The sequence below is a fragment of the Abramis brama genome (assembly GCF_963993115.1).
Source record: "Abramis brama genome assembly, chromosome: 21".
NCBI classification, from domain to species: Eukaryota; Metazoa; Chordata; class Actinopteri; order Cypriniformes; family Leuciscidae; genus Abramis; species Abramis brama.
This window is the reverse complement of record NC_139983.1, coordinates 20,382,205-20,409,551: the sequence shown is the minus strand read 5'-3', so window position 1 is coordinate 20,409,551 and position 27,347 is coordinate 20,382,205. Positions and strand designations below refer to the sequence as shown.

General features: G+C 37.6%; 1 protein-coding gene across 1 annotated transcript; it reads right to left on the bottom strand.

The window, feature by feature from the left end:
• Positions 1–234: 234 nt before the first annotated feature.
• Positions 235–25,347, bottom strand: clic4 (chloride intracellular channel 4). Its single transcript, XM_084096777.1, has 6 exons — positions 24,984–25,347; positions 7,524–7,633; positions 4,776–4,901; positions 4,574–4,680; positions 2,385–2,566; positions 235–2,223 (listed from the first exon to the last, which is right to left on the bottom strand). Exons 1-6 carry the CDS (start codon positions 25,050–25,052, stop codon positions 2,059–2,061), a joined length of 759 nt encoding a protein of 252 aa, XP_083952903.1. The 5' UTR covers positions 25,053–25,347; the 3' UTR covers positions 235–2,058.
• Between the last annotated feature and the right edge of the window lie 2,000 nt (positions 25,348–27,347).

The window sequence follows — 27,347 nt, the reverse complement described above, 5'->3', positions numbered from 1 at the left end:
TCTCATGATCATCCTGTTAGATATGACAAAAACTAGCATATTCTCAGAATTCCCCCCTCCCCCAATGAGCAATGGCTAAATTTAGTTATATATCCTAAATTCTAAAAAGGTTTTATATCTGTACTGCAGCCAAAATGTGTGGATATCCTTAACATTGGAAAGAAGGACTGAAATGGAAATGGCAGAAATCTGTTGTGAAAGTGATATGCTAAAATAATTCATACTCCAAATATGTCATAGCTGCCAGCAGTTTATTTAATGAGAGTGCGATGGCATATGGCAAACATGCAGTATTTTCATAGTTAATGTCAAACCTGTTCCTTGCACGCACGCACACACACACACACACACACAGGCCCAATCAGAAACCTACAAAGAGCAACGTTTTAACATTCAGTTACTCAGAGAGATATGGGCTGAATAGTATGGAGGGAGCATCTCTCAAAAAAACCCAGCACATCGCCGATTCCTTTAAATGCACAAAGCTGAAAACAGATTTTAAAAAGGGGGCCCTGATCCAACTTTCTAATAACTCAAAGAACTCAAAGTGAAAGGATGGCAGGCTGGAAAAAAAAAATCCCTACATTTTCACTCAACCATCGGCATAAGCAGAGGAGTGGAAAAAGGAAACAAGCCCCCCTACAACACAATCTTCCTGTTTTTTGTTCCCACAGGGCAGCAACTCACTCACTTCCAACCACGTTTTCTTTTTTGCTACCTTGAGGAAATGTATAAGGCCAGAAGTGTCATTACAAGGATCATTCTATTACATTCAGTTCACGAATGTATAAAAGTTGCATGTTAATCTCTGAAAACCCAAAACAGTATTTACAATTCTCTATCACAAATAGAATTGGAAAAAAAAAACATATGGCAACCAATTTCTTTCATTATTATCTTTCTCCAAATCAGAAACATCAAGTTTACACTCAACATTGTATCAACATAAAATGCAGTTTTTTACTCTGGGCCTTTAATCAAACTTGATAGACTAATCTGCTAAGACTATAAAGCCATTTTTCTGTCTATATAGCCATCCTTCACAGCACCACATGTTAAAAACAATCCATCTTCTTTAAATGAGATGCCCCTTGTAAACCATTTCCTTAAAAAAAAAATATTTTGCTACCATTCAAATTGTTAAGGACACTTCAAGTGAAGTAGTTCTACCTCTAGAGCTACACAGGCATTTCCCTTCATGTGTTTCGTGCCATGGGATGCAGTTATGATGGCGCAGCACTCTTAACATTAAATAACGAATCTAGAGTGAATAAGGCAGATCTATAGAATCTCTTCATGCATCTATAGTCTGTTAAAGAGGCCTTTCTTTCATCAAAAGGCCACAGGTGCTACGAATTTACTACATGGTATGAAAGGTGCCATTTCTGCAAAAAACTGATGACTAATGTATATGATATGAACTTCATATATGAGTGTTGAACTTTGACATCAACATAAGTCAATATGCACTTCATTTAAAACATCAGTAAAGCATCTTTTGAGACTTCGGTCGGTGTGTTCAGCGGGCTAAACTGCTCTCTAAAACTCTCTGAAAATAAACACTGGAGCTTTCAACACTGTTCAAATGCATTTAGATATAAACAAAACAAAAATGCTTTATAACTCTTCACGTTGCAAGCTTAGAAAAAGCATTGTTTTCATATTTTAAATCCATAATAAAACAAAAGGCTGGTGAACCCACTCTGTTATTGCTACATAGTGTGGGTGAGAGGAATAGATATGCGTGAGCCAGATGCTCACACGCTGTTAGCCATCGATACACTGACAGTATCTGGCATTTTCTGCTTTAACACTTAAACTAGGACAAAAAAGAAAAGAAAAAAGTAACGTGTGATAACAGCCTTTCGGCCACACCGAATATGTATGATATGTCCTAAAGAGCTGTAACGGAAGAGGGAGAAATCATGCATTGGGTATTTACTCTAAATAAAAGAGAAGGAAAAAAGGAGTCCGTAGCTATTTTTTTTTTCTCTTTCTCGTGTGATGGAAATGAAACAGTCCCAGCGCAGGGAGGGGAGTGGAGGAGATTTTGAGCCATTATTTGACAAGCCGCTTTGCTACGTCAGCGTAGGCGATCTCGATCTCCTTGTCGCTGGGACATGTGTTGGTGAACTCCTCACGCTTGTAGGCATTGTTCAGGTATCTCCAGATGCCCGTCATGTCTTTAGGGATCTCAAAGCCTCTGTACTTCTTTGCCACCACCTGCAAACCAAAAGAGAGAAAATTAACTGGTAAATCCTTCTGCTCAGTCCGTCATGTATTATGGCACATAATAATCATATTAAAAGATCATTTGAAGCCCAAAACAATATTGTGAAATTCTCTTTAATCTGAGGCAGAGGTTGACCTGTTCAACTGGTTACCTTAACGATGTGGAGTTTGGGCAGCAGGTTGCAGTCAGCCAGAGTCATCTCTTCACCGTCTAGGAACCTGCGCACAGAGGCCTTCACCTCCTCCATGCTGTTGTGGTCGATCTCGTCCGGTAGAGGAGAGCACAGGTACTCATCCAACTTCTGCAAGGTCTTCAACAGTCCCCTTTCCAATGCTATATGTCGTCAACAAAAAACAACAAGTTTTAAATTGTTTGCCATTCACAGAATGTGAACACTCAAAAAGAAATCTAAAGCACACCAAACTCTGACCATCTCAGGTGGTCCACAGTGCGGTTCACTTCCAAGCAAGCAATTTTGCATTTAAAAGACGTCTAATAGACGTCCAAACACAGCCCTGACGTCTAGGATAAACAAGGCAAAATTTGGGCTGCAGGGAAAATGTTTTAGATGTCTAACCATAGCCCAAGAATAGACGCACAGGCTACGTGAAACATGTCAAAGAAATGAAACCAAACACCTTGTAATCACTGTTGACTTTGCTTACATGATATATCATACATCTTGCAAGTAATTTTGGCAAAAATGACATGTAACCAAATTCAAGGTTATTTTGGCCAGAAGTGGGTTACTCATATTGGGTCTACAGTTAACCTAGACGGTGAAATTATGGCTATTGCTTGCTGGGTTGTAACATGTATTGTGATTAATAAAAAAAAAATATACAACTTAATCATATAAATCAAAGTTGTTCTTCTGATTTTCTCCTTGCAGACAGACAGCCACTTTAAAGCTTTTTTTAATCTGTGTCTGTTTTTCCAAATTGCAAACACACAACAAAAATATCCAAATTCACAGTAAATTAACTAATTCACTTAATTTAATGGCAGAGCATTGTGTTGTAAAAAATTAAAAGCAAGTTTAAGAAATAAAATAAAAATAAAATAAATAAAAATCATCAACCACACACAGAAGATAAAATAGGTCAGTTTTCTAGAAAAAGTACATCATCTTGCAATGCCTCAGAGTAGACAAATTACAAAAGAAATATATTTGTATAATATAAAATAATAAGTGCTGTCAAATCGATTAATCGTGATTCTAAAATAAGTTTGTCTATATACTGTCTATATACTGTCTATATATATTTAACTATTCATTGCCATTTATGTGAAATTACTGAACTTAAACAAGCCTGATAAAAATGATCATTCTAGAAGAAAATTATTATATAAACTTAAATTATAAACTTAAACTAAAATTATAATTTTATATATTATATAAAAGATTATATAAACACAAACTTTTATTTCAGAATCGATTAATTGATTTGACAGCACTAAATATAACATAATATAATATAATTATAAATTTAAAAAACTAAAAGGAATTCCCCCCAAAAAAAAACAGAAAAAAAAAAAAAGGATGAATAGTGATCTGCCCTCTAGAGGGAGAAAGTTCCAAAAGAGAATTGCAGTGTTTGGTTGCACTTCTGCTCAGCTGCCACATAAGGGCATTATTACACTCCAGTGAAAGCTGATACTGACACTTCACATAAACAATATTAGCAGGCCACTGTAACAGGTTACATTAAGCTCTAAACTAAATGCAAACTAAAATGCTACGGCATGTTCTGCTCTCCACGAGAGGTCTCTTAGCCATTTCTAGCACTGAGACAATGTTGACAGACTCCAGCTGGAATAGAGAGCTGTTATCACCCACAGTCAACATTTCATAAGGGTGGAGACTCTTGAAGTTAGTTTATGTTCAGGGTCACTGCCAAACTGTTATTGAGCCGAAGAGTCTTTGAGATTGTGCGACATTACACCAAGGCAAATTCCTAGCATATGTATCATTATGACAACAGTTCTACACCCTCTGATAAAAGTGCAGTCGCTGTTCCTATGACCAAAACTCAGTTTCATGTTAACAGTGTTTACTCTGGAAGTTGACCTAACTATCAAATTGTGGCCCTGCCTACAGCACTAAAGTATGTAAATGAGACACTGGATCCATGCCCTGCGTTATCTAAACTAGAGACAACACTGTTTACATGCACAACATAAGACACGGCAACCATAACCAGGTCTAATCTATTAAACTAGAGCAATAGAAAGTATTTGTGTGGTTAAACTGAGCTTATCAAATGTGTGATTATTCCACTGAACAATGTACATTTGTTCGTTTGTTTAGAGGTGAGAGAGTGAAATCTTTCTGGTTACCCTCGTTGGCATCAGGTTTGGAGTTCTTGATGAAGGCTGAGAACTTGGCAAATATATCCATCCCTGCAGTGTTGGATTCTGGGTGTCTGGCACTAAGTTTAGAGTACCTGAGTGTACAAACATATCATAAGTCAAATAAATCATTTTGACAGGGTGTTGACAGATGCAACACTTAAATACACAAACACACTCTTTCACTAACTTTGGAGGGCAGAGGACGTCCTCTAGGAACTCTTCGATCTTGTTGACATCTGTCTTGACCTCTCCATTATAGGTGATGAAGGGAGGGTGGGTTCCTGGGGCCAGATTCTGCAGATCAGCTGGTTTTCTACCACAAAGAAAAACATAAGTGCAACATTAATATGGCTACATTCACACTGTCAGTTTGCCCCATTGAAACAAAAGTTACAGTAGTATCTCGAATGAACGTGTGTATGAACGTGCAACGGGAGTCAAGCCCGTATTCTCTTACCAGTTACCATAGCAACGTCCATAAAACTGAAAAGTTATCACTTTTGATATGTCAAACGTCCAATCAAGCCGCGAGTCAATCTTCCGTCAAATCCATCAAATCTTCATTAACTACCAGCAGCTTTTATATCTTGGTGGAGAGCGGAACATTTGAATCACGTGTAGAACACAAAACTGACTGGAGCAGCTCCAGTGGACTGAAAATAACCGTACTATGAGTGAATGTAACCGTATTAAGTACTCAAATACAGGACTGACAACCGTATTCTGTTGCTGTGTGAACCTGGCCTATGAGTCTACTTCTCATAATGATGAAATTATTCATAAGAGACTCTTCAGCACATCTCAACAAGTATGTTCAGTCTATAAACCCTACGCAACTTTGCTCAAACAAATGTGACATGAGACCAAAGCCATGGGAACTGTAGAAATGTTTTAGTTTTTAACTGTAACAGGAGGTCAGCATGACAGAACCCAAGGATATTTAATGAATTGTTTTTCTTTAGAATACAAGGTGATAAGATGCCCTGCATACAGTTCGGACAATACGGGTTTTCCAGAGCACTCACAGCCCAACACACACTTCGCTTTGTATAAAACTAGTATTGGTAAATACTAAACCTACCCCTAAAAGAAATATATATTTGCATTAAAAAAAACAACAACGTTCTACATGAATCGTTTTTTCCCCAAACGAGGACGTTGTCCCCTGATATCCACAAATGGAGACTGTGAAATATGAAAACACTCGAGGGTTCAGGAACAGAGGGGGGTTGTGTCCCATGAGGCCTTGAAGGCAGGAACACTCTGATCTTACCAACTACAACAACAGGAAATGACCTCACACCTCTGGCATGAGCACAAGGAGCACCCTATCCCTCGTGTTGGCACAAAGGAAAGGGTAAGAGAGAGGAGAAAACCAGCAGCTTGAAAGAAAGAAAGACAGCCAAATTTGCCAAAAACGGTTATTAAGAAAAGTGCTGAGCCCCATTGTACCCTACTCATATTATATTGGATGGATGGATGGACGGATGGACGGACAGACAGATGGATGGAGTCAGAATGTCAGTTGATTTCAGTTTGGGGTCATAAACTTTAGGCTGAACAATGTCTCTGTGTTACAGCCTCATAAAACACGGACTGAAGATCAGATGTGGAAAGTCTGAAGAGAAAGTGGGAGAGAGAAATATACTATAGGTGTGGATGTCATCAACGATCGATGTGAATACGAAAAAAGGAAGAGAACCTTGCAATATTCAGACTGTAAGAATCCTTACAGACTGCAAGAAGCATTTAGGATTCACATATACGCAACACAGTGGATACTATATAATAGCAGGTTAAAGTCACAGCTAATATTAGCTGGCTTAACCTCATTTTCAGACAAGTTCTGAAGTTTCAAAATGTTACAATAGATAATTAGTGGCACACAGTTGTGTGCAGAATATAGTGTCTCTGCTGCCTCACCATCACACTAGTGTCTTAAATTCCTCTGTGAAATCCTTTTTTGAAATACATTTTTATACAAATATCTTATCTCAGACAACTGATATCTTATCTCAGACAACTGTGAATTACTAAGATTGTGAATGAAAATGTTAAAGTCCCCCTGGCCTGTAATCAATACCTGTATCCCTTCAAACAGATCTTTGATCACCAAAATTACATATTTAAACGTTTTTTTTTTCTTTCTGTGAAAATTTTTTCTTCATGCCTTAAATTAGCTTGAATGCAACTGTTCACCCTTGCTTCATTTAGTATACGCAGAACCATGAATATGCAAATCAGCCCCACCTCCACTCAATCACAGCTCAGAGATCCACTCGGTCAACTTACTGAGGTAAACGCTGCACAATGCTATCACTCTTTACAACATCGAACACATAACAGTAATTAATATGATTAGCCTTTTGTTTGACTACGTTATCAAACAGCTAATAATGTGTTACTAATGTTACACAAACCATGTTCCCGTTCACCATCTCAGAGTCAGACATCTGCCTTCTAACAATCAGTATCCTTAGAAACACTTTAAAAAACCCAGAAAGGCATATAGTTCATCATAACATCGTAATATACATCATACACCCAACTATATTGCTAAATGTACCCGATTTTTCATATCAACAGAAAGGTATAGCGGGATAACCTGGCTTCTCTTGAGACTCCACTGCTTCAGAGCGGTCATAGTTAATGATATACTAAAGCCCGCCGGCACGTTGACGTGATTGGTTACAAAGTAGTTTGTGATGTAAGAAACACCAGTGATTTCAAAACAGGTTTTTGAGACTGTCTTTACATCACTGCAGTTTTAAAGAGAAAATACTCAACAATGGTGTTGACTTATGAATTGGACTTTAATATCAGAGATCAATGACTACCCAACACACACACTCTTTTGTTTGCTATATAAAAGGGGATATAAAAACATTAATGATCTACTTTATTTTATAAATATAAAAACTACAAAAACACACACCTCTTAAGGTCCACAGTGGTGACATTGAAGACCACACCCTTTAGCCACAGGATCATGAAGAGACGCTGAGAAAATGGACAATTGCCGATACTCTCTCCATCACTGCCCGCCTGAAAGAGAAAGAAAAATGTGTTAGTCTGACTTCAGAAAAGCATATGAAACAAATCATCAAAACTGTCATTATTCCAATGAGTTGAAATTTCAGCAGTGAACATTTTGCAATAACAGGGTCATTATCGTACAATTCTGTATCAGATTATAGCCAGAGAAAACAACTAAACCACAACAAGAAAGATTTTTTAACCTGATCCATGTTACTGAGATTTATTTGACAGGAAGACTCACTTTAAACCGGCTTCCAACAGACAAAACCTACATTAAGAGCAGAAGGCAAGCTGACCCGACTCAAAACATGTTGTCCTTTTCCAGAATAAAAAAAATCTGTTATAACCCAGTGGATGGCGAGAGCTACAACATTCTAAAATGGTGCACTTTCAAAACCAAAGAGACCTTCCAAAACCTTCAAAGTCCTGAACATGTGCAGACAAACTTAACTATATACATCTATGTATACTAGAGATGCACCGATGTATCGGACGATTTTTTATTAATTTACAACCATCAGCATCTAGGATATAGCATGAAAAAGGCCGATATAACAAACCGATGGTTTATTAATTAACTGCGTGAAGGCACTGAGGTGTATAATGTCTGTTGCATGATCCAAGATTGTAATCTAATATTCCTCCTGCGCTGCTGTCTGCATTTAAAGACAAGAAAAAAAAAACTCACTCACTACTCTTGACTAAATAACTTTTGTAACTTTCATAAGGATTAATGTATAGGGTCCAATGATTTCTGCGATACGGAAAACATGGACGGAATCCAGTCATAAAAACGGAATTTACTGTATATTGCGGAATGTCATGGAATTTGTCAAAGTTTTGATGAATAAATAAAAAGTAGGTCAGTACACTTCAAATCACGATATATAATAGTGTCTGCAAATATTAAGCCGCGAAAAGATTATTTAAATATGAATCCTGCGTGTCACTGTGTGAATGAATGGCACAGACGTCTGGTTTCATTTACCCCACACACACACGACGCTCGCTGTGTTTTTCAGCCTCTGCCGCCTCTCTATATGAGAACATGAATGCATGAACTTCATCTCCAGAGTCACTTCATGAGCATTTTACCGTTTCATTTGACAAAATCTATCGTCACGGTCATATCATAAACATACACAGAAACTCAAAGGTCTTCATGGCAACCCATCAAAATAGAAGTTCAGTTTAACAAAGTAATTGTGACAGAAATATATTACTATTGTACAGTAGAATTTAGCTACGTCTCAATGTAATAACATGTATTTAATTTATACATTGAAGAATATGCAGTGTTATGTTACATCTGTTTACTTTATTTCTGCATCTGAAAACTGTTAAACCTACCTAAAAAGCACTGTTTATTTCATATGCATCTTTGTTCTGTTGTGCATTTTTGTTGGCCTGCTGAATGTTAAATGGATCCAATCCATGTTCATTAGAAATTGTTTGATGATGCAGCAATTAACTAGCTAGTAACTATTGTAAATCTATATTGTAAATAAAAAAAATACTAAATATGGCCAATAATTGTTTGTTAAAATCTTGTGCATCCCTAATACAGTATATTTATCCTGAGAGCAAAAATGTCCAATAACAGAGATCCTGTCCAATACTGAGAACAGAATTTGACTGCTCATGTGATTTTATGTGAGGCTGTCCTATTATGTTTTGTGTTTCTTTATATTCTAATGAGGGAAATGAGTGCCATTTAAAAAAAAATGTTAAAGCATGGTTACATGCATCATGTTAAGGAATTCTTTAGCAATGTATTTACTGCCATTTATCATGCCAATAAATCTAAACCTCAAATATTCAGACAACATGTGTATGTGTGAACATTTTTAAAGAATTCCACAGTGGAGATATCACCAAAGGAGCCCACCCTCCTCCTCCACATCTCTCGGCTGAATACCACACAACGTGTGAACTCCAACACAATGGACCTTCGTGTTTTCTTTCCATCTCTCCATTAGTCCTCCGACAATCTCCAGAAACAAGATGCGTATGATTCAGAGCATAGAGATGTTCCTGTGTGCTTTAGCAATTCAGATTCAGCTAACTATACAATGAGCTAACAGTGAGTCTGACCTGACTTGAGAGAGAAACAGGCACCAAAATGTCTTGATCTGCCTCATATGGAGAATTTTAAGGCATCAAGGGTGCTCAACACAAAGACCATTCCAAAATAACCATTCCAGTAATATTGTAAAAATATTAATACAATTTAAAATAACTGTTTTCTATTCTTATTTTTAAAATGTAATTTATTCCTCTGATGGTAAAGCTGAATTTTCAACAACCATTACTCCAGTGTCACATGATCCTTTAGAAAATTATAAATATGCTGATTTGGTGCTCAAGAAAAAAATCCTCATAATCAATGTTGAAAACAGTTGTGCCACTTGATTCATTAATTTTTTCTGAATTCTTTGAACAAAAAGTTCAAAAGAACATTATTTCTTTGAAATAAAGTTATTTTGTACCATTATAGGGCTAAATGTTTTACTTTTGATTCATTTAACTTAATTTGTACTTGCTGAATAAAAGTATTAATTTATTTATAAATATACACACTGACCTCAAACTTTGGACGTTAGTGTATATCCTTCGTGGACTTGGCAATTATCTCAGAATTTATTGCAATGTTTCAGTCAAAAAGATATACATTATTATTAATTTATTATTTTTTTTTTTTTTAATCTCTTTATCAAAAATTGTTTGCTGTATATTTTTGTGCTTTTCTATAACGCCTGTATTAAAATCACTTGAGTCGAGTTTCCATTGCATTTCATGTTAGGTGTTACTAATCATTCATGTATGAGTTTTTAATTAGTTAGGATGCTGCCTCGTAAGGCAGTAGGCAGAGAGCTAGGTTTTGGAACAGACTAGGAGTAACGATTAGCTAGATGAAATCAACATTTATTGAATGAAAACCCATTCCGTACCATTTCAGGAAGGCATTACGCAACCATAAATTGTCTGTTCTGTTCTCAGTTCAATAAGCCACACAGAGCATCAGATATCTGAATCATCTTTTATTCTTCAGCAGTGTATTGTTGTTAGCTCTCTTGTTATCTGGTTTAGCATGTTGAAAAGAATCCAGCAGTCCAATAAACAACAGATGACTTTGTTCTAGAGAGTTCTCTCTCTCTCTTTCATTCTTCCTCCATCTCTCTCCCATCCAGACACCCTGCTGGTATCTCTTGTTCATACACTTTCGCTCTCTGTGTGGTGAACAAAAGCTTTACTTCTGTTCAGTGCTCATTGTGGCAGGTCCTTCTCCTGCGAACTCTGGGTTCATTTCGAGCAGTTTCTTTTGTTAAAAACAGGCAGATGAAGACTGAATTTGTGCCTCTTTCACATATATTAATAAGCTAACATACTCAAAACAAACCCTGACATTCCAAAAAATAATAATAATAATAATAATAATAATAATAATAATAATCAGAGGGGAGTAAGAGTCAGAGATTTAATGGCTCAAAATAATTAAGTGATTCCTGGATTCCTGGAAGCTTTCCTGTAGCTCAAACAGTAGAGCATTGGCGCTTGCAACGCCAAGGTCATGGGTTCATTTTTCCAGGGAAAGCAAGAACTGATAAGAATGTAAATGTGTACTTGAAATGCAATGTAAGTCACTTTGGATAAAAGCGTCTGCAAAATGCATAAATGTAAATGTAAATGGATTCTGCCCAATGAAAGAGGGAACAGGAAGAGTATGTCTCATAGGGACAGGACAACGGTTTCCATAGAGACACAAATGTTCTATCTGTCCTGTAGAGTTCAGTCTATTAGGGCTGACAACTGACTATAAAACAACCTGTTACACAAACTCACAGCCAAAAACTGCAACATTACAAATATGGGTTATGAAGAAAAACATTAAAATCAAAGCTTATTTACTGTGTGTGTCCAAAACCTTCATCAGAAATAAAGTTAAGATTGAAGTGCAATCCTGAATGCATATAAATTTGTAGACCAAGGGTTTTCAATCTTTTAGATGCCACGGACCCCCATATGAGATCATCCTCATGTGAGGGACCCCATCCTAAAATTTAAAAGGCAGCTATAAACAACACATTAGATTACTATTATAAATCCAAAGATTAGTTTCTATTAAAGTTACAATATTATATGTTTTTCTACTATAGTTATACTGTTAAAAGTATTATTTATTTGTTTAAATTGAATCTAATGAATGTTTAAATTCAATCTAATATCAATGTTGAAAACAGAACAGTAAGTTGTGCAGCTTAATATTTTTGTGGAAATAGTTTTTTTTTCAGGATGAATAGAAAGTTTGAAAGAACAGCATTTAGGCTATTTGAACTAGAAATCATTTTATTATATTATCTATTTATTTTCAAATGTCTTTGATGTCACTTTTGATCTGTTTAATGCATCCTTGATAAATAAAAGTATTAATTAAAAAAAAAATCTTACTGAACCCAAACTTTTGATAGTGTATACAAAAATTAGAACAAAAGAACATTAATATTTTATATATGCCTTCTTGTTCTCTAGATATCACAGATAAATTATCAAAGGAATCCTGTGTGACTGATAGTGATTGGGAATGACAGAAGAAACAGAAAATCCAGTGATAAGAAAGAAAAAAAAAGAAAAAAAACATCTTAAGTAATTTGTTGTCTGCAAACATCAGAATATTACAAGGCCGGAGATCATTATGGCTCTGTTTTTTTTACAGACAAAACCATTCAAATTTTAAGGAAGTAAAATAAATGACTAAATCAGAAATGGTTTATCACACAAACACACAGGCCACAAACAGAGGCTTGTGTTGGTCCAATCAGTTTTCTTGTTGCAGTACCAGTAATGGCCTGCAGGTCACCACAGCTGTGGATTCCCCAGGGTGTGTTCTCTACTCATCTGCTCCATTCATCACAACAGAGAGCAAACAGACTTTCCTCACACAAAGAGGTTTAATAACAAGACCAATCGTTGTTATTAATGAGGCTGTAGAGAGAAAAATCACTCAGAAGGACGTCGGCCATTGATGTCCTTCCAGAATTATATTTAAAAGCATCTAAATTGAATTACTTAGGGGTTATAAACCAACTCCAGGTGCTTTTCAATCCAATTTCATAAAAAATAAGCATATTAACTAACTACAACAAATCCTTCATGTATAGTAGACCAACAAGACAAGACAAAAAGCATGAACAAAGGAGAGCAACAGGTGGGCTTTCACAAACTTGAGAGGATTCTCTCCCGTTTACTTGTTAAACCCCTTCCTGTCTTCATTTCTCCCCCTTTTTTTATTTTTACTCTTCCTCTTCTCTCTCACCTCCCCTTCTGCAAGGCCTCTGAGGATGGTGGGGAGGGGAGCAGAATATATTCCAGAAATGTCCGGCATGGGCTGTTGCAAGAGGGTTTTGTTTAGGTTTTGCAATGTCGACTGAGGGCAAGCATTTCCTCTGAGACAGCTGCTCACTCATCCAATCTTTATTAAAACACATTCTATTTGACTAAAATAAGCAACAGCTACACAACACACTACTCACACCCTCAAGACACGGGAACGTCTGTGCTGCACGTTTTTAATCTGCCGGTTTTGAACAGAACTGACGTTGTTCCCTTAAAATCAGAATGGTCCAAATGACCTTTGAAAGAGGCACATGGTCAAAAATGAACGGCAGCAGTGTGTTTGCATTTCTGTTTTCCATAGATGTTGCCCTCTATACACATCTCTCCATTCAAGGAGGTCTAGCTCACTCTCTGATACATATGGATGACTCTCCAAACACAAACAGAGACCTTTTGTTCAACACCTCTTAAAAACACATTGGGTGCATCCAAAAGAAAAGAGGGAAAAAACAGATGGCAGTCTGAGGACGTAAAAAGACAGGCTGTTTACCTTATATGGCAACACCGGAACCTCTAAAACATTTTTTTTTTTTAAATCAAATTAATAAATAAACCAAAGACAGATAATAAAAGACTATTTATTGCTTTTCTGTTCTAAACTTCCCAACTCTTTATACACTTTGCTGCCGACGTTTGATGCTCCAAAAAAGTTTTCAAACTTTCTAATTCAGTGAATCGGTTTAAAACACTGAATGTGTAGAATGTCAGAATTGTAGTAAAGAGGATTTTCTGGTTAATTAATTTTTTATTTATTTACATTTTTTAATAAAAATATACACATATAGGCTACTGTTGAAAAGGTGATTTTTTTTGTATTTATAAGTTGGAAAAGCCTGGTATGTTATCAAAGGCTGCCTGCATTTATTTGATCATAAAAATAAAAAAAAAGTGAAAAAGTAATATTGTGGATTAATTTGTAACAACAAAAAAACACATTTATTAATTATACAAGTCTTTTTTAAATCCCTATTTCTCAGGTATCATTAAAAGGTATCTAGATATAAGTTTTCACCTATATCACCCAAAAACCTAGTTCATCATCACTATGTTCCCTGCTATTATGCTTTCAGTTGCATTATTATAATAATAATAATAATAATAATAATAAATAATAATAAGTTTTATTTATATAGCGCCTTTCCAGGGCTCAAGGACGCTTTACAATGAACAAGCAACAATAATGGCAAGGGACAATGACAACATACAAAACAACAGTAGGTAGATGAGAGTAAAAGTACAGTAAAGGAGAATTAGGTAGATGGGGCAGCATAGAGACAGAGCGTATTTAGGCCACGCCCACACCCGGGGGGAAAACAATCAAAACGTCTCCATTGACTTTGCATTGCGAGAGGCTGCCTCCTTGTCATTTCTTGCTTCTAACAAAAGACAAAAAAATGCCTAAAAGCTGCTGTGTGACAAGGTGTACAGCAAACAAGCTAAAAAACCCAGAAATACATTTGTATTAGCTCTTGACCCCAAAAAACGAGTGTTTAGGACATAAAAGTGGATACAGGCAGTTGAGACAGTGTCACGTGTCTCATTACTCTGAGAACTAACGTACGCCCGCTGGAGGAGACCATAATCGGCAACACAGGATAGTTTATCTTACAGAAATATAATATATAAAACTGACATTTGGATATTTGACTCACCAGTGACCAAATGTTTAACTTACTGCACACGTGGTGTATTTTTAGTGCATACTGAGTGTCAGGATCCCACAATTTACCCATTCGTTCCACCCTGTATCCACTTTTATGTCCTCAAACGCTCGTTTTTTGGGGTCGACAGCTTATGAAAACTTATTTCTGGGTTTCTTAGCTTGTTTGCTGTACACCTTGTCACATAGCAGCTTTTAGGCATAATTCTGTCTTTTGTTAGAAGCAAGAAATGACAAGGAGGCAGCCTCTCGCAATGCAAAGTCAATGGAGACAGTTGGACTGTTTTCCCCCCCGGTGGGCGTGGTCTTCAGATTATGACGCGTTGCGCTCTGTCTCTATACAGCAGAATACAATCAGACACAACGAAATGTAGTACAACTTAAGAATGGTGACATTCAGAAAATAAGTGAGTTTTGAGCATAGTTTTAAATTCGGAAATAGTATTAACACAACAGAGTGATCGGGGGAGAAAGTTCCATAGTTTGGGTGCAACACCACTGAATGATCTGCCCCCCACTGAAGCTAGGCGATGCCGAGGGACAACGAGAAGGCTAGAGTCAGAGGATCGTAAAGAGCGAGTCGGGTGTGGGGTGGAGCAGGTTACAGAGATAGGGGGCAGCCAAGCTGTGCAGAGATTTAAAACAGAGCAGGAGAATTTTGAATTTAATATGGTAAGTCACTGGAAGCCAATGAAGATCGTACAAAATTGGGGTGATATGGGCAGAACGCTTGGTGTGGGTAAGTATTCTAGCAGGAGAGTTTTGAATGCATTGCAGATAGCAGATAGGCCAATGAAAAGGGCATTACAGTAATCAAGACGTGATGTGACAAATGCATGGATGACAGTTTCAGCGTCTTTGATACTGATGAAGGGACGGAGCTGGGCGATGCGACGTAGATGAAAGAATGCTGATTTAGTGATAGAATTAATATGAGCCTGGAAAAATTATGCCACATTCTCTCACAGGTAAATGCTAAGTATTTCTTAATAAACTGTGCAACACTGTCAGGGACAGATGAATGATTTGAACTCCCTAAAGGAGAAGCACACATAGCTACAGCTGTCCAGTGGAGACAGTGAGTCATGGTGCAGTAGCTGGTAAGTGTGTCATCGTCTCCATCTGATCTGCACTCTCTGTGAGTGATCTCATCTCTTCCAGCACAGCTCTAAAGACGTCACAGAGGGCAACTCAATCTGAATGCATGAAGGTGGAGTCTCTCTCTCAAATATAATATTTCACTGCATAGACTTACTAACCCAACCCCTACCCATCACAGAAAATCACACTAGATTTAAATAAAAACATGTTTTGACCAATTTATAAGCCTTTTTAACCAGTGAGGAGCAGTAAAATGTCCTCACTAGTCGGTTTTCATAATATTTCACTATATAAGTGTGGACATTTGGCTCTCACAAGAATAGTGAGACCTGTATAGTGTTAAACCTGTACACACACGGCACAGCACCCACTCCTGCCCTCTATTTCAGCCTCCCTTGTTAGGTCACACTGTGAGATTCCCACAGGACAGGAATGTATGTATGTGTATGTGTATGTGTGTGTGTGTGTGTGTGTGTGTGTGTGTGTGTGTGTGTGTGTGTGTGTGTGTGTGTGTGTGTGTGTGTGTGTGTGTGTGTGTGTGTGTGTGTGTGTGTGTGTGTGTGTGTGTGTGTGTGTGTGTGTGTGTGGCCAAGGGGAAGTGCCCAGCAGACTAAATTTAGAACCCCAAACAGCCAAACTCTTCACAATCACAATGTGCTCATTCTCCAGCCCCTGTGCACAATCTGACCACGGTGTTACCTTATAAGGAAGGAAAGAAAAAGGGAAGGAGAAAGAGAAAAAAAATAAGACATACAGAGTGAAAGAAAGATTTCCAATTACAGAGAAACAGATTGAGACATTCATTTTTCAAATGACGTTCGCATCAGGAAATCTATGATTTCATGTACTGATATATGGATGGTATTGGGACCCCTTTTGAGTGGGAAGAAAGTCATGCGCTCTTACAAAGTTGCTATTTAGACTCCTGGGGCGAAAAGTATCACGGTTTAGACAAAAATATTAATCAGCATTTTAACATTGTGAAATAAGAAATATTTTTTAAGTTATTAAAACATGATTTCTGAAGACTGGAGTAATTGCTGCTGAAAATTTGGCTTTGTGATAATTACATTTCAAAATATTTAATATACTTATTTTAAATTGTAATATTTTTTCAAAATAAATATACTGTGAAACGCAACATTACCTACCCCATTCACGTGAAAGTAGTCTAACAAAATCACTTATGTGCAAAGGTACAACAAACTTTCAACTGAGAAAACTGTCTGATGCAACAGCATCTAACTTGTACTGAAGCTGAAACATTTCAAAACATTCACTCAAATTGGTATCTGAAATATTTATTAAAAAAGCTCAGTTTCCCTTCAAACGCTTATAATAAGGAAAACAACTGAACATTTAAAAGTGGGAAAGATACATAGACATCTAAAAATAAATATATTGGCATTTGAATTTTGCATGTTTCCAGATTCCATGCAGGCCTCCCGTACGCTACGAAGTCTGTGCAAACATTTCCAAAACATTCCTCCTAACAAAAAAGCAGACCCCAGACTGATGACTCACAGCCACGCTCCCAGCCTGTCATCAGTCACCAACAGCACACACACACACCAACGGACACATGCAAAGTCTCGCCTGACCTACACCACTGGTTACACAGTGTTGCACCAGCTGAATAAACAAGTGTTTTTCAAATGAACAAAAACATGGAGATCACTTTCTTTAGGAGAAGAGAGACAATCAGCTGTGAGATCTGACAAGACTAAACGCATGCAAATCAATGCCAGATTCCAAAATGAGCTTACAGGCTAAATTACCCCATATAATAATTCAGAATCAAATCCCTCCTGCTTAGAAGAACTTGGTCAAATTTGCCTACATTTAACATTTAAAATAAAATTCAAATACTGGTGTTGTTACAGGAGTCATAGTACAGTGACATCCAATGTCATTATGGCACAGGACATCCACACAATCCTGGCAGTGCTGCTGACACAGCTTTACTGAACTCACAGGCATATGCCTGTTACACATGGCGGCAAAAGGCTGTCACACACCAACACAAAGTTTGTGTGTGTGAGTGAGTGAGTGAGTGAGTGAGTGAGTGAGTGAGACAGCCATGGGGGGTATTTTTTTACTCAAAAAAAATTAATGAGTAAAAAATGATCTATTCTATGTCTCACTGTGTTCTTCCACTTATCCACCAGAGTCTGCAGCGTGATGCTGCTCCACACAAACTTCATCTCTTCATCTGCTCGGAGTTTGGGTCACTTTAACATGCATTTGGGAATGCAGCATGCGGCAAACATCTTCCCATACTTGTAACGAGACAGCCACAAATATTATTGGTGTAATTTCTTAAAATATTTTAAATCATATTTTTTTTTAAATCAAAATTTTTATCAGAAAAACCAAGATTACTTTTCTTCCCTAAACTGTGCAGCCCTATAAAATAACTACACTGAAATCTTGTTTCCTGATACGATATTATAATAAACCCTTCAATATTTAAATATTCAAGTCACTATGTGAATATTTTATATGATTAAATACATGATATTTAATATACATCCAATAAGTTTAATTTGACTTGAGGAGCATTCCCAGTAACTAAATATTTTGCATCAATCATCTGTTAAACACAAACCTTCAAGTGTACTCTGACTCGCATATTCTGTCTGATCCAATTAAGGATGAGTGACCGACATGACAAACTTTTCATTGGTTTGAAAATAAAGGACATGCCCACACAGAACCAAGAGGACACAATGGAGCTCCAAACAAACGGATAAAACTTCATCATGAAGGCTCACTATCCTGAGATGACTGCAATGCAGCTTTCTAGATAAGAGCCGTCTGTGAACGTGACTGGCTGAAGGACATTAAAGAGAGAGAGAAAACGGGGTGAAAAGTTTGAGCCAGTATTTTGTCCTTCAGACTGTTCAGTGAGGACAGATCTCATGCAGTGAAAGCATTTGACTCTGGTGCAACTGGATCCCTAAAGGCCAAGAATGTGTCCATGTCTGTCTGCTCTAATAGTCCTGTGTCATTGTGAGAACACACGAAAACACACAAACTTTCTCTGATCAGAAAACAGACACGCTGGGGTTCTCACCAAACTTTTGGAGCATTTAAATGTCTGTGTTTATTTAAGTTCCCATCTTGGCAGCTGATAAAAGACTGTATTGCATATTTAACCATGAAAAAAAGACTGACCACTAGTTTGGGTTAAAAATGGAAGCTGTGAGACATGAAAGGACACTCTGAGCTGTCCCATAATCCTTCTCCAAAACGCTTGAGGTTTCGACAGACATGTCACTTCTACAGCACAGCAGATCTGAGCCTATGAACTCTTCATGAATATCAAAAAAGGTTAAACAAAACATTTCACAAGTAAGACTCAGCATATCCTGTTTATTGTCTAAGGAGCAATGGTTCCTTTAAAAACGCATAGAAAGCTATAAAAATAAGGCCAAACTATGTCACTGAATTCATGATAAAAATATAACTCTGCAGTCTGCAAGGAACAATCGCTAACATCAGCTCAAACAAAAATCAAACCAAAGGCAAAACACACTGAAGTCATCTGACTCCACATGCAGCCTAAACAATAATTAATCTAAAGAGCCAATCAAAGCAGAGCAAGGGTTACTGTGGTTGCATCATCAGCACCTGGGCTGTGTAAAGCACCTGAGTGACAGTGTCCTTCTGCAAAGTAAACATCACCACCGTCACATGGTGATCTGGCTCATTTTCCAGAGCTATCACCTCCATGTGCACACTGAGGTAGAGGATTGGGTAGATCATAAATGATTATAAATTGTAAAGAAAACGTAAATGAAACTCACACTGCTTCCATAAAAATGCTAGGGTGTTGTTGGTGGTTGCTTAAGGGTGTGTTCACACTTGGCATGTTTGGTTCGATTAAAACGAACTCTGGTGTGATTGCTCTGTTAGTGTGGTTCATTTGAATAAGTGTGAACGCTGCCATCTGAACCCTGGTGCGCACCAAACAAGTGGACCAAAAAACCCTTGAAAAGACGCTTCCACACGAACTCTGGTGTGGTTCGATTAATAGGGCGTTTTTACACTGGGCACATTTGCTGTAGTCCGAGTCCGATCGCAATTTGGTCTGGTTTCACACTCCACTCGATTCTATCGAACCCTGGTGCATTTGCGTGCATCTTACGTCATCACAAACATGCACGGAGCATGATAGAAAACAGAACGCGGGTCAATATATTGCGCATTTTATTTATTTGTTGCTATTATGCACAGCAGAGTAAACAACACTTGGGTTTACTGTATGTGTGTCACATGAAGGCGGCTTTCTGCTGCTTGCAAACTGAATCTTTAGAAGAGAATTTATTTTTTTGCCCTGATTGCACATGATATGCGCGAATACACTGCAGGCTCACTCTCGCTTGTATCCAAGGTAAATCATCAGCACCATCATCCCTTACATGCGTTTTAGTGAACTAAATACATCGTAATCAGCTACAATGTATGTGATGTTACTTTTACTTTTTTTTACATGTTACTTTTCTTCCAAAACAAGTGCACACCTGAGTCCATGTTGCTTTCACATTCATGCGAATCACGGCAAAGTTCGAGTGCAATCGAACTCAGACTACCTCCTTCAGGTAGTCTCGGGTTCGAGCCTCAGTTCGCTCCCAAGGTCCACATGACAGCACATTACCGATTTTTCATGCGAGCCGTGCCCCATTCTGAACTAAACTGCCGGTGTAAAAATGCCCATATATGAACGCAAAATGGACCAAAGATATGTAAACGAACTAAGAACGGGTAGTGATATCACAAAATGTGACCCTAAAAAGGACAGAATGCTCAAGCATACCCGTTTGCCATCACAGTTTGGTAAAGGCATCAGAACCGCGTCGCCTCGTGGCAAATCTTCGTTTGTATGTGTGACGGAGGAATTCCTGCCGCTGTTTTGTTTTTACACATTTTTTAAGCTCTTCACAAGCTGGTCAAAATACCATCATATGTAGGCTACGCACACACAACGAGCGCATTTATCCCAGCACACACCATTGTTTTGGATATTTGGTAAGCGCCGTCTCGAAATATACGCCATAAAAGCCGACCAATCAGGTTGTGAACGTATTCCTATGCCTTTAGGTTCGGTGTTAAAAATGTCACTGTAAACGCTAAGCGGACCAGGACAATGGCTGCATCTAAATATCCTGCTCTAAATATCTGTAATTTACCACACTTATAGATGTTGAAGTCTGACATCTGATCTGATAACCATAAGATCTGCAAATCCTTCCGCCGTCCAAGGCTTTATTACTGCTGCATCATACTCTATAGAGAAGTCACATCAATTTAATAGACACTGATCCCATTAAACCTCTGAGGCTGATCTCTAAATCTCAAATCCATTAGAAAACACTATAGGATACTAAACGAACCAAAAGAACTAAAAGAAAGACACAGAATTCTAAACCAGTAAGTACTGATCAGATTCAGCCACACAAGAAATCTGTTCAGAGCCCTTTTGAAACGCTTTGTATACTAACACATGCTGCAGTGTGCTTTAATGGCGATCAAAGCAAAAATCTGAACATGCACATGGTAAAGATGACCAGCAGGTGCAGCTGTACAGAGGGAGGGAGGAAGGGAGATGACTGCATTATCAGCTGCTAGCAGGGGTAAGGTTTGCTTGGTGTCTATGGCAACAAAGGGGCTGGTCCTGCTGTGATGTTGTGCTGGAAGAAAAGGTGGAACAAAGATGCATTACATACATGCGGTTAATTATGAATGAGAGGGACATAAAACAACAGAAAGGGAGGGGAAGAGGTCACCGTTATCTATCTATTGCAGTGTGTGTGCACTTTCGAACAAATAAAACTAAACTCTTTACCCAGGCGCTATAGAAACAAAACACACACACTATAAGTGTCGCTGTAGCTCATCTGATATCAGCAGACTCTGTCAATGCTGAAAGAGGGAGACCTGCGGTCTCTCTTCATGCTGCTCCACATCAAAGCCACAACAGCAGAATTGTTTTAGCACTGCTCATGTGCTAATTTTGGATGCTGATTTCCTATGTCATGATCACTGAACTGAACTGCAGTAGAAAAAACACTGATGGTCAATTTATATTTTAAAAAATATAAAATAAAAACTGCGGTTTTGTGACTGTGACTTTTGGAGAAAAAAAAGCCCTCTAAAATGAGAAATGACCCTATATTATTTTTAAAGTGCCCCTATTATGCTATTTTAATTTTATTATGTTTTGGAGGTTTCCTACAACAGGTTTACATGCATCAAAGGTTAAAAAAAAAACTGTTTCATTTTCTCATAATATGCATTGTACATAACCACATTTTTCAATGATTCTCAAATCATTCTCAGTCTGAATCGGTCTCATTAAATCCCTCCTTTCCGCGAGTTACTCCGCTCTGAATGGCTCAGCTCAGTCTGTTGTGATTGGTCTACTGCTTACAGTGCTTGTTGGAAGCTAAACGCGCATTACCATAACTGAACTTCAGCTCAGGAGGCTTCCTCAGTCCTCAGCGATTGTACACACTGTAAAGACAGTAACGATGACGTTGATTTTACCACATCAATCCAAACAGTCTGATGACGATACATTGGTATAACTAGTTATTCAACCCGAACCTCCATGGCAATGACGACATGAGCAGGAAGTTTCTCAGTGATGCGCTAATCAGTTTGAGATGTTACATTATGAGATGTTGCAGCTGTAATTTCTCACCATCAGCATTAAAAAGTGTATGTTCATCAACAAACCGATGTGTTTTTCTTATTTATTGCGGTGGGCATGCAGGAACTGTATTAACTGTATCAATAACAGCGCGTACGTTAGCCGAGCACTAACATGAATGACTGATGAAACAAAGTTTGCAAAACAAATCTGCATTAATACAAAGTTTTAGGTAATAGTGGCCCACAGATGATTTGAGGTAGTATTTGAGTAAGACACAAGACAGTAATAACGCGAGTTAGCTGGAAACATACACAATATAAAACACAGTATATTAAAACGAAGTATTTTGAACACTCGGTAGAAAATATTTACATCAATAATTATTCACACTTACAGGTTGTGATTCTGAGGAGCAAGCTGGTCCAACTAAACTGGGTACTTGACCCATCTTTCACAAGCAAGCGTTTAGCGAATCCTGCGTTGAACTCCCGAGATTTGAGAAGCAGTCTTCAGTAAAATGACGTGTTTGAAGGCAGGACAAGTTGTTTGTGGCCAGAAAACATACAACATAGACAGAAATTATGCAAATGGCTTATCTAGTGACATAGAACTGTAAAGCAGTGGGATTTGAATTACAGATGACTCGTTTAATCAATTATTTCTTTTGGTAGACAATAACTTTATTTATCGTGCACTTTCGACTTTACAACTTTGCAGAACGTTTACATTCACAAAAAGCTATATTACACACTGCATGAAACGGAATATTCGAAAAACCATAATAGGGGCACTTTAATGGTGTTATAGAAACACAAACATTAATTTTAAAAAAAAATGTAAAACATTATTTTAAAATTATATACTGTTTTATGGTAAAAAAAACTAAAAAAAACATGATTATTTAATTTTTTTCTGAAATACTTTGATTTTAAATGTTAATAGCCTTTTGTATTTGTCTCACTCTGGAAATATGCAAATGCAGTCAAGAAAACTCAACTCCACTTCTCAGATTTCATGTAGGGTCAGGGTAGGGTTAGAAAATAAAGCCAGTATTTAAAATATGAGTCTGTTCTAATGTTTTACAGGGTCACTTCACAACTTCTCGAAAAGAGCTGACCTATACAAGTGTCTTCTATTGTGACAAACTGCCGCAATGTTCATTGAATTATTAATTACAGTCCATTTAATACAGCAGGGGCATCCTTTAATTAAAGCCTTGGGAATCATAAACTTCTGGTCAGCGTTTTCAAGACTGAAATCCAAAGTCCTTAGCTTTAATGCACTAGTAGTTTAGTAACCATGCGGTTTAGAGAGGAGAGCTTGTGTCGCACATTTCCAAACAGACATCAGACCCCAAACATCCACAGTTAGGAGCCCCCTCCTCTTTCTGTAAATCCCTCCCCTCCTCCACTTCCCTTCTCTCTCTCCTTTCAGGAGTTTTCCCGCTCTGCCGGGCAGAAGGCCTTTGGAGGGAGAGAAAAGAAGAGAAAAGCAAGGGAAAGAAAGAGGACAGCAGGGTTCCCTGCAGTGGAGAGGAATTCGAATAATTCCAGTTTGATTACTCTGAGATCCAGAGGAGGACTGGATTCTTTCTATTCCGTTTATATTGGAACTAATATCTTGAGAAGCAAACCAACAAGAAACAGATCCTAACACCATCTCTGGTGACATTAAACAGATCTGACTGATTCATGTGTGGGGTTAAAATATGACACTGTTATGAAGGCAAAACAATGTTGAAGTAGATAAAGAAAGGCAAGGTTTATGTGTTCCATTCAAAGGGTTTCACATACAAACACAATGCCCTTTACTAAACAGACATATCTTGAACTGTAGCACAGCATTTGGGCTCTTTTGGCTCTGTTTAATGCAAGCCTGGGTTCCTCTGTGTCCTGTACCGGACGGATTTCCTGCAGTCGGGATTAGGAACTGCAGATGTGCATTGTTTCTCATGCAACCTCTCCTCAAACCCACGTGCTTTGTGCGTTTAGCTGAGGGAGAAAACTCTTAGCCCTTTATTTTTGTCACATATAATCATATAAATATGAAAGAAACAGCACATAGTCCGATAGTGAGTGATAGTGAGAAAACGCCTCCACCCATTTGACATTCACATGGACACAGTGTCATCATTCAGGTTTACTGTAAAACACAATGGCTGAATCATATTTCTGACATCGTTTTGGATATATTACGGGTTAGGGGATTGTGAATTAAAAAAACATTAAAATGGTTCAAAAAACATAATTATTATTCAAATTATAACAGAAGCATGTGGGTTTGGAAGGTGTAGGCTTAACGTTAGAGACTGACAGTCTCGCCATTCACTTTCAACGCTTCTTTTTTCCATATAATGAAAGTAAAAGGTAACAAAGGGTATCGTTCTGCCTAGTATCTTGTTTGTATTCACAAAAGAAAGTCATTTGGGTGAGTAACGTTAAATTATGAAAAAAAAAAAAAAAAAAAAATCATTTTTTGGGTACACTATCCCTTTAATCCCTACTTAAATGATTGGAGTTTCTTAGTCAGACTCCTGGTCTTACCTTCACAAAAAGCTCGATGACGGCTTCGTTATCCCCCTTCACACCGTTTTGAGGTACCGAGAGAGACATCCCGAACTTCTGCCTTTATACGGACACGTTCACAACAACAATCCTCGATTTCTTCACCTTGGCACAAAAAGTTTTCCTTTCACGCCTCCCTCTTTCTCGAACACAAATATCACTCTGTGTTTTTACCAAGCGCAACCGAAATACAGAGAGTCCGATGAAATCAAGTAATGAGCTTTTCCACGAGATTCTACAACCTAGAAACACATCACTGAGAAAACCCGACAGAGTCCGCTATGTCTCCTCCTCAACTGCTCTCTCAGGATGGCGACGAAGAGGGGGAAAAATCAACGGGAGTATTTAAGGCGGTGATGTCATGCGCAGTGGACTGAACGGGCGCGACCGAATCGGTACCGTGCCGCGTGCACAAGAACTAGAGCTTCCTGAATGCTAAATTTATATAGAAAAATAATCTGACTTTTATTTTAATTCTCATATATTGTTACAGAGAAAGCTTTTAACAACATAAATAACAGAAAAGTAAATCAGTTTCTGTTAACGAGTTTATCTATATAGCCTATATTTAACCTAACAATTCTGTAAAAAAAAATACAGAATTGTTAAATATGGTATTTTGGCAGAAACTGTGTAACGTGTATTTCTTGGTTATTATTTTTTATTATTCACAGAGTCTAAGCTTTTGTTCGCTAATCCGTTTAGTTACCTTTTCTATGCAATTTCAATAGCCTATACCACTAGGTAGCGACAATTAAAGTAATCAGTGACAGGTTAATTAAAATCACTGAAAACTGAGAGCCACACAGCATCTGATCACTGGGTTTACATAAATCATTTCACTTTTAATAAGTGTTTTCTCAACATTGCAACATTGCATATCAACATTACTTTAATTATTATTTGAGTCATCACTCAGTGAGTCAATTAATGTATTACTTTCTATAGGAGGATTTGTATTTCAAACACATTGAAACTTGAAAGCTTTCCATTAAAATCACGAACCCCAGTGTGTGAAACCCTGACCTAATGTAATATTTAAGGCATGTAATATTGTTGCTAACAAAGAATGGAATATATTTTCATTCTCTTTTTATTTTCATATCAATATGGTACAAGATTATCCTATTCAAATCAATGCGATAAACGAGTTAGGTTAAAAGTAATCTAAAAAGTAATCAAAAAGTAGTCAGAATACATTACTTAAAATGAGTAATCTAGATTACCAACTACAATTTTGTCATGTAATTTGGAATCAGTAACTGACAACAATTTGTAAGTAATCTACCCCGCACTGTGTGTGTATATATGTATACATAACATATAACATTACTTCCAAATTTCAAATAAATATATTGTCATTTAGAGCATTTATTTGGAGAAAATGACAACTGGTCAAAAGATACCATGTTTTCAGACCTCGAATAAAGTATATATTCATTTTTAAACAACACAATACTAATGTTTTAACTTAGGAATAGTCAACTTAAGTTCACCTAATGTTTAAATATAAGAGAAATCAATATTTGGTGGAATAACCCTGATTTCCAATCACAGCTTTCATGCGTCTTGGCATGCTCCCTATCAGTCGGTCACATTGATGTTGGGTGACACTATGCCACTCCTGGTGGAAATATTCAAGCAGCTTGGCTTTATTTAATTGCTGGTGACTCTCTTGCTTACATTCCAGAGGTTTTCAGTGGGGTTCAGGTCTGGATATTGTGATGACCATCACAGGGTCTTGATCTGGTGGTCCTCCATCCACACCTTGATTGGCCTGGCTGTGTGGATTGGAGCATTGTCCTGTGGGAAAAAAATAATCCTTCGAGTTGGGGAACATTGTCAGATCAGAAGGAACCATGTTTTCTTCCAGGATAACCTTGTATGTGGCTTGAGTCACACATCCTTCACAAAGACAGATCTGCCTGATTCTGATCTTCTCTGATGTGTCCAGTTTTCAGCTTTGCCCAACGGTTAGACAGAGACCTGGAGAGGCCTAAACCCCACAATCTCTCGCACCTGTGTAATTTGGTGGTGGATTGGTGATGATCTGGTGGTTCTTCAGTACGGCTAGAATCAGGCAGATATGTCTTGATATGTCTATGTAAGCAAGCGTCACCAGCCATTAAATAAAGCCAAGCTGCTTGAATTTTTTCGCCAGGAGTGGCATAGTGTCACCCAACAGCAATGTGACCGACTGATAGGGAGCATGCCAAGACACATGAAAGCTGTGATTAGAAATCAGGGTTTAAAACATTAGTATTGTATAGATGTCCCAAAACCACATTGGGAAAAGAAATGTTCTTTTTTTCTTCGTTTATAAAATGGAAGTCAATGGTAACC